The sequence below is a fragment of the Panthera tigris genome, chromosome D4 (assembly GCF_018350195.1).
Source record: "Panthera tigris isolate Pti1 chromosome D4, P.tigris_Pti1_mat1.1, whole genome shotgun sequence".
Taxonomy (NCBI): domain Eukaryota; kingdom Metazoa; phylum Chordata; class Mammalia; order Carnivora; family Felidae; genus Panthera; species Panthera tigris.
This window is the reverse complement of record NC_056672.1, coordinates 90,240,776-90,256,468: the sequence shown is the minus strand read 5'-3', so window position 1 is coordinate 90,256,468 and position 15,693 is coordinate 90,240,776. Positions and strand designations below refer to the sequence as shown.

The window sequence follows — 15,693 nt, the reverse complement described above, 5'->3', positions numbered from 1 at the left end:
CTCATTAGCATAAGGGGCGGGGCTCGCAGGGCGGTGGCGGGTGCGCCCGAGGGTCTCGCGCTGATCAGCATAGGGGGCGGGGCCTGGCGGCACCCGCCCTCCCGGGTGGTCAGGTCCTCCCAGCCGGACCAGCACAGGGGCGGGGCCTCGCAGAGAATTAACGAGTGTGCCAGCGTGGGGGCTCATTCTCGACCCCACGCTCCCTCGTCCCTCCTTCTTGGGTAGAGAAAAAGAAGACCGCCACGGGTGGCCTGGGGCTTGCTCAGCTCAGTATTGGGTCTAGAGCCCTGCCGCTGCCAGGGAATTCCGGCAATGCCCTGGGGTGGGTTTTCAAGGCAGATTGGACAGGTTATGTGAAGAAAAACGCTACTCAGACTGCACATTCCGTTTATTGGTACAGAGGGACTGGTGACTGCCTTTCCAGACAGAGTCCAGACCTTGCCTCCCGCCGCCTAGCCTTTTGCATGTTGGAGGAGGCCCTAAAGGAGATACTCAAGATTGGACGGAATTCAAATTGGAAAGCACTCAGAGACCGGAGTCAACCCTCTGGGGCTTGCCAGGCACCTAACAGGTGCTCATAAATGTCAAGTTCGTTTCTTTCCTTTCCAGAACCTGGAGGAGGCATCCTACTGTGCACGCAGGGCGCTGGAGGTTTGTGCTTGGAGAGGAAGCTAGGGTACGGCCCAGCCAGGTTCCTGCACTCGAGATCCGAGGGTCCAGTACAGGCCCCACAGGCTAGCGCCCGCCTCCATGAAGCCCTGGCTAAACTCCATCTCAGCCTGGCTTCCCTCGGACTCCCAGTAGAGTGCCTGCTGCCCACGGAATGTCATCGTCTTCAGGCTGTGGTTGTCCCGGATCTGAGGGGAAAGGGGCAGCCCCAGAGGGCCGGCCAAAAACGGTAGCTAGCATTTATGGTGCCTTTAATATACAAGGGATCATACACTCAGGGCCACACACTTAATCCTCACACAACAGCCCTGTCAGGAAGCCACTACTATTCTACCCAGGAAACAGGTTCAGAGAAGTTGTATTACTTCCCCAAGGACACACAGCCAGCGTGTGAGAGATGGGTTCTGAGCCCAGGTCCGTCTAATTCCAGAAGCCAGGTTGCCTCCAGCAGGGGAGCTGACACTTTGCAGAGGGCAGTTCTCCCGGAACACACAGACCTCATGGGAGGAGGGTTTGATCCACTCTTCTGGGAAAGTTATATCAGGATCTAAAATTATGCTTGAGTTCTGGGTTAACTGTCTACATCAGAAAAGGTCTTGTCTATTTCACTCCTGTGGGGCGCTCAGTAAACATCTGTTGGTGAGTAAGTGGAGGAAACTCTTCTCTCTCATTCTTTCACAAATGATTTTGAGGTTTGGGGGCAAAGTGGGTACAGCACCCCCAGTTCTCATCCCATCCCCAGGGACGGCTGTCTAGACTCGTAGCAAAAGTCAGCCCATTCGTGTCCCCATCCTGGTAGCCTTACCATTCGTGTCCCCATCCTGGTAGCCTTACCAAGATGTGGCTGGCATCAGTGCCCGTGCCCACGCTGGTGGCCAGGGCATGGATGGCAATGCGGGCCCGTGGAGCCACATTGATGAAGATGCGGCAGCCCCCCAGGTTCCTCCCACGTGGACTCATCGAGGGGCTCACGATTTTACCCCAGGGTCCAAAGAGCTGCATATCACACTCTGCAGAGGAGAGCAGGTGGATGGGCTGGGTGTGGGCCACTTCAGGACCTAGCAGCCCCGGGAAAGACCACTAATGCCAGAGGCCAGGGCGGCTCACAGCCAGGGGGCAGTGAAGGGGGGCAATATGGCGTTGTGGTCAAGATCGGGTCTCCGCCACAGAAGCCCTCGCCGAACCCCACCTGTACCACTTTCTGCTGTGAGACCCTAGGCGAAGGCGTTAAATGCTCTGAGCTTCAGTTCCCTCCTCTGTAAAGTGAAGGTGACTGTCACAAAGGCCATTGACATTAGGAGCCCACGGGAGCTCCGCCTGGCTGCGCCTCCTGCCTGTGCCCCTGGTGAGGCAAGAGCCCACGTGCGGGAGGGAGGCCAGGAAGAGAGGAGCCTGAGAAGGGGCGGCCCGCCCTTGAGCACTCAATGCCTGTGCTCAGGCACCAAAAAGCTACTTGCTGAGGTGGGGGGGGGGGGGGCAGGCAAATCTCTGTAGAAGTGAAGCCTGGGGGGGCCAGAAACCTCTGGAGCTGGCTAGGGAAGCCACCTTCAGCCAGCTTGGGCTGTTGGGAGAGGGAAAGTCCCCTGAGACCTCCAAGAGGGCTACTGGAAGACACCAGTGGGGCCATGGGATGCCATCCTCTACCTGAGGGGTGTGTGTGTGTGTGTGTGTGTGTATGTGTGTGTGTGCACACGCGCTCACTCACACGTGCAAGCATGCACGCACACACCAGCTCTGTGGGGGCTGAGCAGAGAGGACACTGCACCGGAACAGGGCTGGGGGAAAGCTGCTCACAGAGGACCTTGAAGGGTCTTGAGGGACATGAGTGCCAGGGCAGCCACCCATGTGGCTGCAGGGGCCTAGCGAGGGAGGCACACAGCACACACACCAGGACCTCGTCCTGGCACAGGGAGCTGGTGGCGTCCTCCTCCATGACAGTCAGCCGCCGGTAGGTGGCACCCGCAGGGACGTGGGGGAGGCTCTGCTCCCCCCAACCCCCGCCCCCCATACCTCTGTGGGAGGCTCCCGGGGCAGGCTGGCTCCGGTACCGCAGCACAACTCCGCCTTCCGGCCGCTCACGGCGCTGCCTCACCAGGAGCGTGTTGGCTTTGGAGCTGAAAGTCATGTCCGACAGTTTCCCGCACATCTTCCTCCACGTGAGCCTGCCCCAAAGCAGCAACATGTCCCCTAGGAAGTGGCGGAGTGGTGAGGGTCCAGCACCCCCTGCTCTGGGCGGGCAGCACGACGGCCCTGGGGTAGACTGAGCTGTGGTCGGGTCCCAATCCTCCCACTTCCTGCCTTTGTGGCTCTAAGTCATCGGACACAGCCTCGGTTTCCTCATCTGCAGAACGGGGACAATCGCACGACAGGCTCGAGATGGCCATGATGATTATTGGGGGGGGGGGGGGGGCGGTGGAGAATGCACTTGGTGCATCCTGCTGGGAACGGGGCAGGCTGGAGTCCCGCTCACCAGTGCCCGAGGCCCCACACCAAGACCGGTGGTGCGTGCGGCCCCAGACGTACCAGTGCTGCAGTTGAGGGAACTCTCGAGGACTTGAACGGTCACCACCTCACCCAGGGGCCGCCCGATGGCCACTACACAGTCAGCCTGCCCTGGGCCTCGCATGTCAATGGTTCCTGTGGGCTCAAGGTGCTGCCGGCCACAGACGCCTGGAAAGGAGGCAGGAGCACAGGAGAACGGAGCTTCAGGGCGGGGCGTTCCCCGAAGGGAGGCCCGGGGTTTTCCACGCTGGGTAGGAGACTGAGAGGTAGGGTGGCTGACAGCCTCCTGGGCCCAGCTGGAAAAGCATTCTTAGGTCAGGGGAGGGGCTGCATGGGTGCAGGCAGGGCACAGAGCCGCTTCCGGATGCTCCAGTGAGAGGGAGGCAGTGTGGGCAGCAGCACGTGGCCTTGAGTCCCACAGACCTGGGTCGGATCCCGTGAAACCTCAGGCTGAGGGTAAGGAAAGCGAGCTTGCACTCGGCCAGCAGAAGCAAAGTGGAAGGAGAGGGCCAGCCTGGAGCCCCACCTCCCAAGGCCACGCCTTCAGCCCCCGCCGCACCCAAGTGCTGCTTCGAAGGATGACCCCAGGAGGTCCCCACAAGGAGGCTGTCCCAGCTCTCCCAGCTGGGGACGGCTTTGCCCACCCCTCCCGCAGCCAGCCAGTGCCCAGACAGAAAGTTGAAGGACATAACTGGACTCAGCCGGGCTTTCCTGGGGCCCAGGCAGAAGCCCCTGAAGCCGGGGAGCTGGGGAGAGGAGGTGGGCCTGGGGCCGGGGCCGCTCCGGAGAAGCGCCAGCAGTGGCTTCCTTGGGGGGCGCCGGGCTGGGGGTCCCCTGCCCAGCGCAGGGCCCAGCCCAGCAGCCCCGCACCGTGGCTGGCTTGGGCAAGTGCTGGCAGAAGTGGGCTGGCACCGGTGCCTGGGACCCGGGTCCAAGGCAGGCGTCGTGCCGGTGCTGGATGCCGTCTCCGCAGGAGACAGAGCACTGCCAGGAGACAAGAGAGGGAGCTGAGGCTGACCTCGCCAGAGGGCGTCGAGGACAGCAGTGACCGCTGGCCAGGCATGATCCGATCTCACTTGTACACAGCCCGGGGGGCGAGCACACGTCTCCATTCCACAGGTGAGGAGACCGAGGCTCGGAGAGGTTACCTTGCCGGGTCACGGCACCAGCACCCCCCCTGCCCTCCTGCCCTGCACTGCACTCGTCTGAGCTCTCGTTTCCACCAGGACCCGACGCCCAGAGTCCTTGGGCCCAACGCAGGCTGTGGCTGTCTGCTTTGCCTCCTCTCCCCCGCCCGACCATGAGCGAGATCTTCCAGCAGGAGACCTAACCATATCTACCTTTGTCTTTCCACTACCTTGCGAGGTGACGGCACCAGAAAGGCAAGAACGGAGACCTGAGTCACCTTCCCCTTCGTGTCCTGGTGTCTCCAGACCTCGGTCCAGACCCGCCCCTCAGGTCTCCAGGCCTCGCTGTGTCTTCTGTCTCTAGATGCCCTGACTACTTCCTCCCGCCCCAGTCTCCCCCTTCCTTTCAGGGGGTCACGATGAACCCAAGCCCCCAGGTCCCTGCGTATGAGGACCCTCGGCCGACGCACGCCCCAGCTGCCGTGCTCACCTGTGTCCAGGTGCTGACATGCCACCGGTAGGCGCAGTCGGCGGTGATGCAGGGGATGCTGGCCTGCGGCCGTACCAAAGCTACACAGGCTGCCCCGTCCACCTCGACGTCCTGGCCTCGATCGAACTGCACACAGGCCACGGAGCGCGTGGCGGTGCCAAGGCCACAGCTGGCTGAGCATGGGCCAAGGGACACGATTTTCCACCTGCGAGGACAGAAGACCCCAGGGTGCAGCCCCGAGCCCAGGAAGGGTGGGCCCTTCCCGTCCAGGGCTCGCGGATCCTCAGTTATGCAAGTGACAGGGACGGGTGAAGAGACGCCCTTGGATAAGGGAGAACACATCCCAACGTCGGTCAGTCCTGCCCGTGTCGATTTGTGATTAGCCTCAGCACCGCCTTGGCACCACTGACATCTGGGGCCAACGGTTCCGTCGGATGCGGTGCAGGAGGTTCACTCCACCCACTCGCCAGATGCCAGTGGCAACCCCCCTTCCCTAGTCACGGCACTTAACGTGTGTCTGCACATCTGATTCGAAGGGGCACGGGCACCCCATGTTTATAGCAGCGCTATCGACAATAGCCAAAGGATGGAAAGAGCCCGAATGTCCACCGACGGGTGAATGGATAAAGATGTGATTTATATACACTTGCCGATGAAAAAGAATGGAATCTTGCCATTTGCAACAACGTGGGTGGAACTGGAGGGTATTAGGCCAAGTGAAATAAGTCAGAGAAAGACAAATATCGTAGGGCTTCGCTCATCTGTGGAATTTGAGAAACTTAACAGATGAACATCGGGGAAGGGAAGCAAAAGTAAGATAAAAACAGAGAAGGAGGCAAACCACAAGAGACTCTTAAATACAGAGAACAAACTGAGGGTGGATGGGGATGGGAGATGCGGGGGGTGGGGAAAATGGGTGATGGGCATTGAGTAGGGCATTTGCTGGGATGAGCACTGGGTGTTATATGTAAGAAGTGAATCACAGGAATCTACTCCTGAAGCCAAGACTACACTGCATGTTAGCTAACTTGAGGATTGGAAGGAAAGGAAAGGAAAGGAAAGGAAAGGAAAGGAAAGGAAAGGAAAGGAAAGGAAAGGAAAGGAAAGAAAAAAGAAAAGAGAAGAGAAAAGAAAAGAAAAGAAAAGAAAAGAAAAGAAAAGAAAAGAAAAGAAAAGAAAAGAAAAGAAAAGAAAAAGAAAAAGAAAAAGAAAAGAGAACCAAGGCTGGGCTCCTGGATGGCTCAGTTGGTTAAGCGTCCGACTCTTGCTTCCCGCTCAGGTCGTGTTTTCACGGCTCATGAGTTTGAGCCCCTTAGCATTCTCTCTCTCCCTCTGTCTCTCTGCCCCTCCCCTGCTGTGCTCTCTCTGTCAAAATAAATAAAGAAAAACTTAAAGGAAAAAATGTGTCTAGACAATGCCACATTGGGAGGCGAAATCGCCCCCCGGTTGGGAAACCGCTAAGCTCTGCAGACAGAGAAATCAACAGCGAAATCAACAGCGAAATAAACGCCAGGGCGTAGCACAAGCTATGAAGAAGAGGGCAGAGCCAAGAGTCACGCGGTGGGCGGGCTGAGTGTGCCATTCTGGAGTGGTGCTCAGGGAGGACTCCCCACCTCTCTGCTGCAGTGCTTTGAGCAGAGCCCGGACGAAAGGCTATCCAGAGAAGACCCATTCTGGCAGCGGGAAGGTAGCCACAGAAGCCCTGAGGCAGGCGCCATCGGGGGAGTAGCCAGAGCTCAGGGGTGTGTGGAACTGCCGTATAAATCCCAGATAAATTCCCATGCGAATGACTGGGCTGCGCGGCCAAGGGACTTCAGCACAAGCCAAGAGACACCGCTGTGGGTGGTAAGTGGACCATAAAGCCACGGTATTTAAAACACTCTGACACGGGGACGGGTGGGGGAATTACAAACAACAGAAGCCGACAGAAAGCCCTGACACAGATCCCAACGTACACAAGGATCTAGGACATGATAAAGGAGCCGTCGGGGGAAATTCAGTGACTGACGTGGAGAAATACAGTGTGCTCCCGACTTTGCGACAGACCCCAGATAGATGACGGGTGAGCTAAGCGTTTCAATTGGAACGAATTCTTATCCGTAACGGTGTATTTCTCTGAGGCCAAGGAGACCGACAGGAAGGAAACATGGCAATACAGTGCGTCTATTAAGGCTGCTGGCGGGACACGGGTGTCTGTTTCCTTGTTTGGGTTCAGAAAAGCAGTTCGGTGGTAAAAACGCGAAGCTCCCAGGGCGCCTGGGTGGCTCAGTCGGCGAGGCGTCCGACTTCGGCTCGGGTCACGATCTCGTGGTTTGTGGGTTCGAGCCCCGCGTCGGGCTCTGTGCCTACAGCTCAGAGCCTGCTTTGGATTCTGTGTCTCCCTTGCTCTCTGCCCCTCCCCCGCTCACACTCTGTCTCTCTCTCTCACTCCGTCTCTCTCTCAAAAATAAATAAGCGTTAAAAAAAAAAAAAAACAAAAACGCAGAGCTACAAAGGAGCAGCCGTGGAAGCAGGGCCGACAAGGTGACTGTCTGCTCTTCCCCGTCAGGCTCCCACCCCACCCCTGGACCTCGTTGGCTGCAGCTACTCTGTCCTGTGCCCGGCAGGGACCAGCCGCGGACCCCGCGTCAATGCTGCCCCCTCCCGCTGAAGCCCCCCAGCCCTCCCCACACCCGCGCACCCCACGGGCAGGCCACCCGCGTTCTGTTGGAACGTCACCTCGGACACCTAGCGCAGCCTGCCAGGTGGTCCCGCTGCCCGAGCACCGTCTCCCGCCAGAGCCACCCTTTAAGCCCCACCGCGACCGGCCGGGCGTCCACACACTCCAGGACCTCGGGCTGCTTGCTGCACACCTGGGGGCTGCTGACCTGGGTGGGCAGGGCTCCGGGCCGCACGGCTCCTGCTGCTCTGGGCGAGGCAGCCCCAGGCACTGGCTGTCCGGCAGGATCTCCTCGCCCTCGGGCCCCCCGTGGGCCCGTGCGCAATACAGGATCCTCCGTGCGACCCCTCCTCCACAGCTCACGCTGCAGGCTGCCAGCTTGTACTGCCACCTGGGGCAAACCGGAGTCAGGCGGCGCCCAGAGAAGCAGGTCCCATTTCCCCAGACCGGGAAGGGCCTGGCCAGGGCCTTTCTCCGAGGGTCACCTTCACATCCCCACCGAGAGGCCGGGCCCAGTGGACAGAAAACACGCGGGAGAGCCCATTCTGCACAACGCAAAGCTAAAGGCAAACCGACGTGTTCGAAGGGAAGTTGGGGGAGAGGCAGGGGACCCAAGGGAGCCTGCAAGGATATCTGTCTCTAGTAGGAACCCCAGCCCCCCACCGCGCCCGGCCGGCACTCCTAATCTTCCTTCCCCCCACGTTTGCCACATCCCCCCATCCGACTCTGTCTCCCATCTCCCCCCCCCCCCCCCCCCCGCCGGCGCCCGCTCCGGGAGGGCAGGGATGCTTGTCTGTCCGGCTCCCTGCTGGGTCCCTGCTGCCAGAACAGCACCTGGGCGTGGCAGGTGCTCAGGAAAGAGCAAGCGATAAACGAACCGTCAGCCACATGGGCCCACGGCATCCCAGACCCCGTGAGACAACGCTCACACGCTCTAAACGTCCCCCCCCACCCCACAGCCTTCCCGGGCACCAGTGTGACCTGCTCCCGCAGGCGAGGGCACGGAGGGTCAGGGGCTTCCTGGAAGGCGACGCCTAGGACCACCCGTCTCCTTGGGAAGGGGCCCACCTGGCAGGGCAGGGCTCCGGACTGCAGTCCCGGACGGGGCGGGGCCTGGGCAGCGGCCAGCACTTCGAGTGAGGCAGGGGGATGGGGCGGCCGCGGTCCAGCCTCACGCAGCGGACAGCCAGTGGCACCCGCCCCCCTCCGCAGGTCACTGGGCACGGCGCCAGGGCTCGGGTCTCCCACCTGCAGTAACAGGCCAGCGTTCCCTAGGAGGCTACACACCAGGGTAAGACTCCTTCCTCCCCGGGGGACCCAGGCTGCCGCCCCCAGCATGGTCTCCACCCCCACTCACCAAGCCGGGCACGGGGCAGCCTGGCAGACCTCCCGCCGGCTCCCAGGCTTGCTTCCTAGGTCACATAGCTCTTCCTGGACAGGGGTCCCCAGGACAGAGTCCATGCACACGAAATGCAGCTCCTTCAGGCCTGCAGGGAGGGAGCAGAGGCCCCGAGCCCCAAGAGGAGGATTCAGCCAGAACTACAGGTACCCAGGTCTCTGGAGACTCTAGCAGATAAGGCCTACGTGGGCTCCAGCCCTGCCTCTGCCACTTACCAGCTGGCCAAGTCACGTGTTCGAGTGACTTAACCTCTCTGAGCCTCGGGTTGTTCATCTGCCTAACGTGCAGGGATATTTATAAAGACTTAAAAATTTTTGTTAATGTTTCTTTTTGAAGGAGAGAGAGAGAGAGAGAGAGACGACAGAGTGCAAGCGGGGGAGGGGCAGAGAGAGAGGGAGACACAGAATCCGAAGCAGGCTCCAGGCTCTGAGCTGTCAGAGCCCGACGCGGGGCTCGAACTCACGAACTGGGAGATCATCCCCTGAGCCGAAGTAGGACGCTTAACTGACTGTGCCAGCCAGGCACCTCTAAAGACTTTTTTTTTTTAACGTTTATTTATTTTTAAGACAGACAGAGACAGAGCATGAACGGGGGAGGGTCAGAGAGAGGGAGACACAGAATCGGAAACAGGCTCCAGGCTCCGAGTCGTCAGCACAGAGCCCGACGCGGGGCTCGAACCCACGGACCGCGAGATCGTGACCCGAGCCGAAGTCGGACGCTTCACCGACCGAGCCACCCAGGCGTCCCAAGATTTTTAAAGCACAGATACAAAGTGCCTGGCACATAGTAGGTCCAGAATAGCTATATGAGAATCTCTTAATGCGTTTCTGATGACGATGTTATCGGGGCTGGTTTCCTTGAATCTCTCCTTTAGGAGCATCCTCAAAAGAAATCTCTGGTCTTGGTTGTACACGTGCTGAAGTTTCACGAAGCAAGTGGTTAGCGTTTTGGTTTAAGAACGCGGCATATCTTGGAATTTTCTTCTGGTTTGGCTGCCAGGAAGCTCAGAGCTAAGTTTGGGGCCCTCCTCTCACTGCTTTTCCACACCTTAAGAAATACATTTGGGTGCCAGTGTTGCTGGGTTTTATCATCTTTTCTTATCTTTCAGGCAATCAATGAACACATTTACATGACTGTCTGCACTTTGCCCCGGTCCCCTTGTGTATTATGTTACGTTCTCGTGTAGTCTGGATTCTCTGTAAGCCCACCCAAATGCTTCTAGAACTAGGTAAGATGCGGGGCGCCTGGGGGGCTCGGTCGGTGAAGCGTCCGACTTCGGCTCAGGTCATGATCTCACAGCTCGTGAGTTCGAGCACCATGTCGGGCTCTGTGCTGACTGCTCAGAGCCTGGAGCCTGTTTCAGATTCTGTGTCTCCCTCTCTCTCTGCCCCTCTGCCGTTCACGCTCTGGCTCTGTCTCTCTCTCTCTCTCTCAAAAATAAATAAACATTAAAAAAAAATAACTACACAAAATGTAGACAGGTAAGAGTTAGCTAATGAGCCCTGGGGGCCTTACCTCGACTGCAGGAGACAGAGCACGGCCCTGCCAGGGGGGTCCACACGTGTGCGGCACGGGCCCCCGGCCTGGCAGGGGCCGGTGGGGATGTGGCCTCCTCCTCTAGAGACCGGGGGTCTGTCTGCAGGGAACAGGGAACGAGCTGCTGGGTCTGGGTTTCACCCTCTCGATCCCTGGGCACCTGGCCTCCAGCCGTGCCAATCTCTTCAGGAGCGAGCAGAAGCGGTCAGCAGCACCCCCAAAGGCTGCCCCTCCCTGCCGCTCCTTTCTGGGGAGATGTACTTCTGGCTGCCAGAGGAAGCCCTCAGCCCACACCCACCTTGGCCTCTGTATCACCATAGGGCAGGGCTGAGGCTGGGGCTCGGGAGCCAGATTTGCAGGCGCCCTTGACCCCGCAGCCCCCACCAGTCTGGAGGGGACAGGCTTGTCTTGTCTGAAAGCAACGCCCGTCAGCCAGGGCCCCAGGACGCAGGCAGGAGTGTCTGAGCTGCAGGGAACTGGCAGCATTCTAACAGGGTCTGGGCTTCAGCCTGGCTTGCCGGCCGCAGCGGGGCTTTCCGGTAGGTCCCGAGCCTTTCCCCTAAGTTTTCCCTCTGACCGGGGCGGGGGGATCCTGCGCACAGCAGGACTGCGGAGGGACAACCTCTGTGCTCTGGCCAGGAGGCGGATGGTAACCAGCGCTCCCCGTTCTCTGGCCAGAGAAGCACCCAATAGCCCAGGGCACTCACGTGGCCCTGTGCCGGAGGACATGCCGTGGCCACACACGGCTCGAGGGCGGGCAGCTTCTCGTCTGTGGAGCAGGGCCCGGCTGTGGCCAGCACGTCCGGGCCACCTGCCCCGTGCACACACGTCCCGTTGTGCGAAGCCAGGTGGGCCTCACAGGCTGATGAGCACGCGTCCGACTCCTGGCGCCTGAGGAGGATGCGGGACTCACATCAGGCCCTGTCCCTGCCGTTGGGCCACAGGTACAGCCCAGCCCCTGGAGCAGGAGGCAGCGAGCCTGCGCCCCAGGATCCGAGAGCTCAGAGAGGCACCACGGAGCAAAACCCGGAGGCCTCTCCCTGCAGCGCGGGACGAGCGGCTGCCGGCATCCGCGGTGACACGGCCCTCACCCTCCTGCCTTCCAGAGAGGACAGCGGGCCTCCGTCCACGTTATAATATCACTGCTGTGACAGAATCGGGTCACCCAGATCGGGGATGGCCGCTGCGTCCCATGTGCGTGCGAACCCTGACAGGTGGCGTCAGGCCCGCGGCGCCGTGTTGAGGATTCGGAGGCAGGCGTGGGCCTCGGTGGGACAGGGGGGTGGTTCCTACGACTGCCACGGATGGGAGAGGGAAAAAGGAGCCCAAGCCACGCGTGGGCCACCAGTGACCTAGGCCAACCCCCTCGCCGCCGGACAAGCAACAAAACCGGGGCCCCGAGAGGGAAGGGACTTGCCCTGGTCACCCACCCAGCATATGGCACATCAGAATAAGCCAGCTTGGACGCTGAAGGGATGGGGGGAAGGGGTGCCATGTGCAGACAATGATAGCAGTGACAAAGTGACCCTTATTGCTTTCCATCTGTGGCTTCATCACTTGGTCCTCACAGCCCCTCCATGAGCAGGGACCCGGAGGTTCAGAGAGGGAAATGGCCAGCCCAGGGTCTCTTGGATGGCAATTCTGAAGCTGGCCACTCCGGGCCGCCCCCGCCTCTCACTCAGGAGGGTGGGGCCCAGCCAGAGTCCTGGGGAAGACGGGGCACTCTGGAAGGGTAGGGCTCGGTGCAGGGACAAGCCCTGCCAGGCAGACGGTGCCCCCGCCTCCCCCGCCTCCCCGCGCTCACCTGCCGGGGCCAGGCTGGGGGGGTTGCGGGTTTCCGGCACTGCCGGCTGCAGGGCCAAGGCTCGGCACCGGGCAGGGGGCAGCGTCCTCGGGAGGCTGCCCTGGGCCTCCACGAAACGCACCGCCCTCTCCCACGTGCGCCCAAGTCTCCAGTGGCCCAGCTGAGGCGGGGAGGAACAGAGCCGCGGGGGCTCCGGCTCCCGGAGGACCGGCCCAGGAGAGGCGGTGGGAGACAAGGCGGGCCTGTCCAGCCACCTGAGCCTCGGGACAGCTGGGTAAAAGTGCCAGCCCGGCACCCGACAGGGACAGCCTGGTCCCTCGCGATACGCTCCTGCCAACGGTGCGTGCCAGCTGCTTTCCGCCGTCACCTCTCTGAACCTCACCTCCTCCCTCCCGGGGAGGCGACCACCTCCACCCTGTGGCGAGCTCAGAGCGGGTGCACGCTGCCCTTGGACGAGGTGCAGCGGGAATGGGTCACACTAGGCTGACCCTGGCACCCGCCTGGGCCCAAATCTCGGTGTCCTCGCCTGCAGGACAGGGGCACTGACACAACCCACCTCCCAGGGCAGTGTCAGGGATGGCACGAGAACACGCCTGGAAGCGGCCTCACCGAGCCCAAGCTACGTGGACCCCGCGGCCAGCAAGAGCCCAGGGGCCACTGCCGGGCGCAGAGAGCACTCACTCTGGGGGGCAGGGCCCGGGGGCGCAGGACTCCGGCCACGCTGCCGGCCGCTGGCTCCCTTCGCACCGGGCAGCCTCCGCCCACTCGTTCCCGGCCCGGTCCAGACAGCTGTAGGTCACCCAGCGCAGCCCTGGGGTCGGGGGGTGGGGGGGTGGGGGAAGAAGGGGGAGGCTGAGCGGCTGAGCCACCTCGCCGCAGGGGGCGGATGGTGCTCCAGGCCAGCCCCACCCTGGGCCTCACCTGCCCCACAGCTCACGGAGCAGGATCCCCGCACGGCGGCCCACGCCCAGGCCTGTGGCTGCTTCGGCTGGAAGTAGGTGAAGGTGATGTCTGGGCGCGCAAGGTCACCATACTCCTCCCCATAGCGCCTGTAAACCTGCGTGAGACAGACAGGGGCCGGGCTGGCCCCCCCCCGCGAGGTTCTAACACCTGTCCCCACGATGCCTCATTTGGCCACTCAGCACCGGCACCGTGTTGTTTGTTAAAACCCGCCTGGCGGGTCCTGCCTCAGCGGCGCGCTCTCTCTCTCTCTCTCTCTCTCTCTCTCTCTCTCTCTCTCTCTCTCTGAGTGGCCCAGGAATCTGTATTTTTACCCACAGAGTAAAGGGTGCAGACACAGCTGCCAGGCGGCCACATCTGGAACAGTGTTCCCGGGGGGGTTGGAGCTGGGGGCCGAACCGGGCTGTACGAGGAGGCAGGGAAGGAGTGAACGGCTTACCAGGAGGCTCCTTCCAGCCTGGCTTGCACTCTGGGGGAGCCCCCGGCTGTCTCCCCCCGCGGTGGGGGCAGAGGTGGGGCTGCCAGACCAAAGCCAAGGGCCGCCAAGCCTTGGACCCCTCCCTGAGGGTTCTCAGGGCTATTTCAACACACGCTAACTTGCATCCACCCCTCCAGGCGCCTTCCTCGGCAAAGCACACGTGGGGACACGTGCAGAGGAGCTCGTGCGTGGAGGATGAGCCCGAAGCCCGTGCTCCCGTGTGCCTCTGTCCCCAGCACAAAGACCCCACATCCACTCGGTGCCAGCGACTGCTGCCCATGCTGCCGGGCGCGTGTGTCCCCTAACCCCGGGAGGCGGGACGGCAGCCTGCTGCCCATTCTACAGGAGAACACTGAGGCACAGGGCGGTGGCATACACAGGCGGCAAGGGCAGGGGGAGAACCTAGCAGCCTCTGCGGAGGACAGCGTGGCTTGGGAGAACATTCAGCTTGCAGGCCTGGCCCTGTGCCCGTCCCTCTGTCCCACGGCTCCCGGGGGGTCTCACTTTCCCTCGATTAGGGTGGGGCGTGCCCATCCTCTGGCACCTTCAAGATCCAAGCCAGCAAGCCCTTTAGCAGCGGCCACCTTTCAGGACGTGCCCCCCTGCCACACGCTTAATGCACCTTGTTTTTGACAAATGAATCTTGACAAAACTTCGTAACGTAGGCATGCCTGGCCCCATTTCACGGGTGGGGAAATTTAGGCTTAGGAAAGTTCGTGCCCTTGCCCAAGCTCTTGGAGAGCCGGGATTCAAACTCCAGTCCGTCGGAGTCCCAGGGCCTGGACCCTTCACCTCTGGGTCACCCTGCATCCGGCTCCTGGGCTGACGCGGCTCCAGGAGGGATGCCCCCACAGTGGGTCTCTAATCAGGGCATCACCGACGGTCTCGCTCCCCATGCCCTCCTCGGGCCAGGTCCGACACAGGCCTGATCCCCACTGCACCTGATGGCCCTGCATAGAGCCCCCTCTGCACCCTCCCTCCCCAACCCCCAAGTCCCCGGGGGGAAGCCCCCACTCTTCCCGTGGCCAGCAAGACCCCTGCAGATCTGTCCCGCCTCCTTGCCTGGGGTGGGGGGGGGGTGTCCCTTCCCTCATCCCTCCTAGTTACCCATCCTGGGCACACATTGTTCCTCAAGACGCGTTCGTCACTCCCTGCTTGGCCCGGCCAGCTCATCTCTGACCTCAGCAGCACAGCCCTCTCCTGGGGAAGCCCCCGACCCCTGCACGCCCACTCTCAGAACGCCAGGGACCCCGTGGGCTGGCTGCTGAGCGGTACCAGGAGGAGGCCCCACCGACCCCCCCCCCCAGGCCCTCCTGGTCACCTGGATCTCCACGTCTTCCCGAGTGGGTCCCCGGATGCGGATCTCCTCCAGGTGAGGCAACCGGTCCTCGGTGAGGGTCACTCTGTACTCGACACGGCTGTCCTCCAGGAGGGAGGGGTAGGTGGTGCTGGGAGAGATGCTAGAGCTCCCGGCCACGACGTAGCGCCCTCCGATCCGCACCGCTGTGGGAGATCCAGGCTGTCAGCAGGGCGAGCGCCACCCCACCCCAGCCCCGCGGCAGGTGGCCACCAGCCCTCACGGAAGAGGTCCCGGTTTAAGGAATGGGGTGGTGGCAACCACGGGACGTGATCTCTGCTGCCACATCTGTAGCCTCCCCCCCAGGGTCCCAGCCCTCCCTGGGGAGCCCATCTGCCTGGCGCCTTGGTGGGTCAGGCGGTCTCTGCAGCCAGCAAGGCACAGCCTCCCAGGTGTGCACAGGCATCTGACCACAGAGAGCGTCCCCACGGGGCACCTGGCGGGGCGGGGGGGGTTCCGTTAGTTGAGTGTCCAGCTCTTGGCTTCGGCTCGGGTCGTGATCTCACGGTTCGTGAGTTTGAGCCCTGTGTCAGGCTCTGTGCTGACAGCGTCCCCGTGTCAGTGGCTCTGCGCCTCTGCCCAGAACCTGGTGAGCACTGTGGACCTGCCGTCTCACCAGGCGCGCTCACGTGGAGCTCTCCAGGCAGCTTCAGGGCCCCAAGGACCCCCAAGCGCCCCCACTCCGGATTCCAAGGACGGGTGTAGGCGCCCT

The 15,693-nt window shown here is 61.7% G+C and overlaps 1 protein-coding gene across 1 annotated transcript in view; it reads right to left on the bottom strand.

The window, feature by feature from the left end:
- Positions 1-373: 373 nt before the first annotated feature.
- Positions 374-15,693, bottom strand: part of ADAMTS13 (ADAM metallopeptidase with thrombospondin type 1 motif 13) — a 31,908-nt gene continuing 16,588 nt past the window's right edge. The window contains 15 exon segments of the mRNA XM_042964925.1: positions 374-857; positions 1,504-1,679; positions 2,680-2,856; positions 3,193-3,339; positions 3,864-4,155; positions 4,789-4,993; positions 7,656-7,838; positions 8,516-8,695; positions 8,805-8,934; positions 10,362-10,482; positions 11,090-11,273; positions 11,474-11,677; positions 12,868-12,997; positions 13,108-13,243; positions 14,946-15,127. Of these exon segments, the coding sequence (XP_042820859.1) occupies positions 672-857; positions 1,504-1,679; positions 2,680-2,856; positions 3,193-3,339; positions 3,864-4,155; positions 4,789-4,993; positions 7,656-7,838; positions 8,516-8,695; positions 8,805-8,934; positions 10,362-10,482; positions 11,090-11,273; positions 11,474-11,677; positions 12,868-12,997; positions 13,108-13,243; positions 14,946-15,127 (2,633 nt within the window). The 3' untranslated portion in view covers positions 374-671.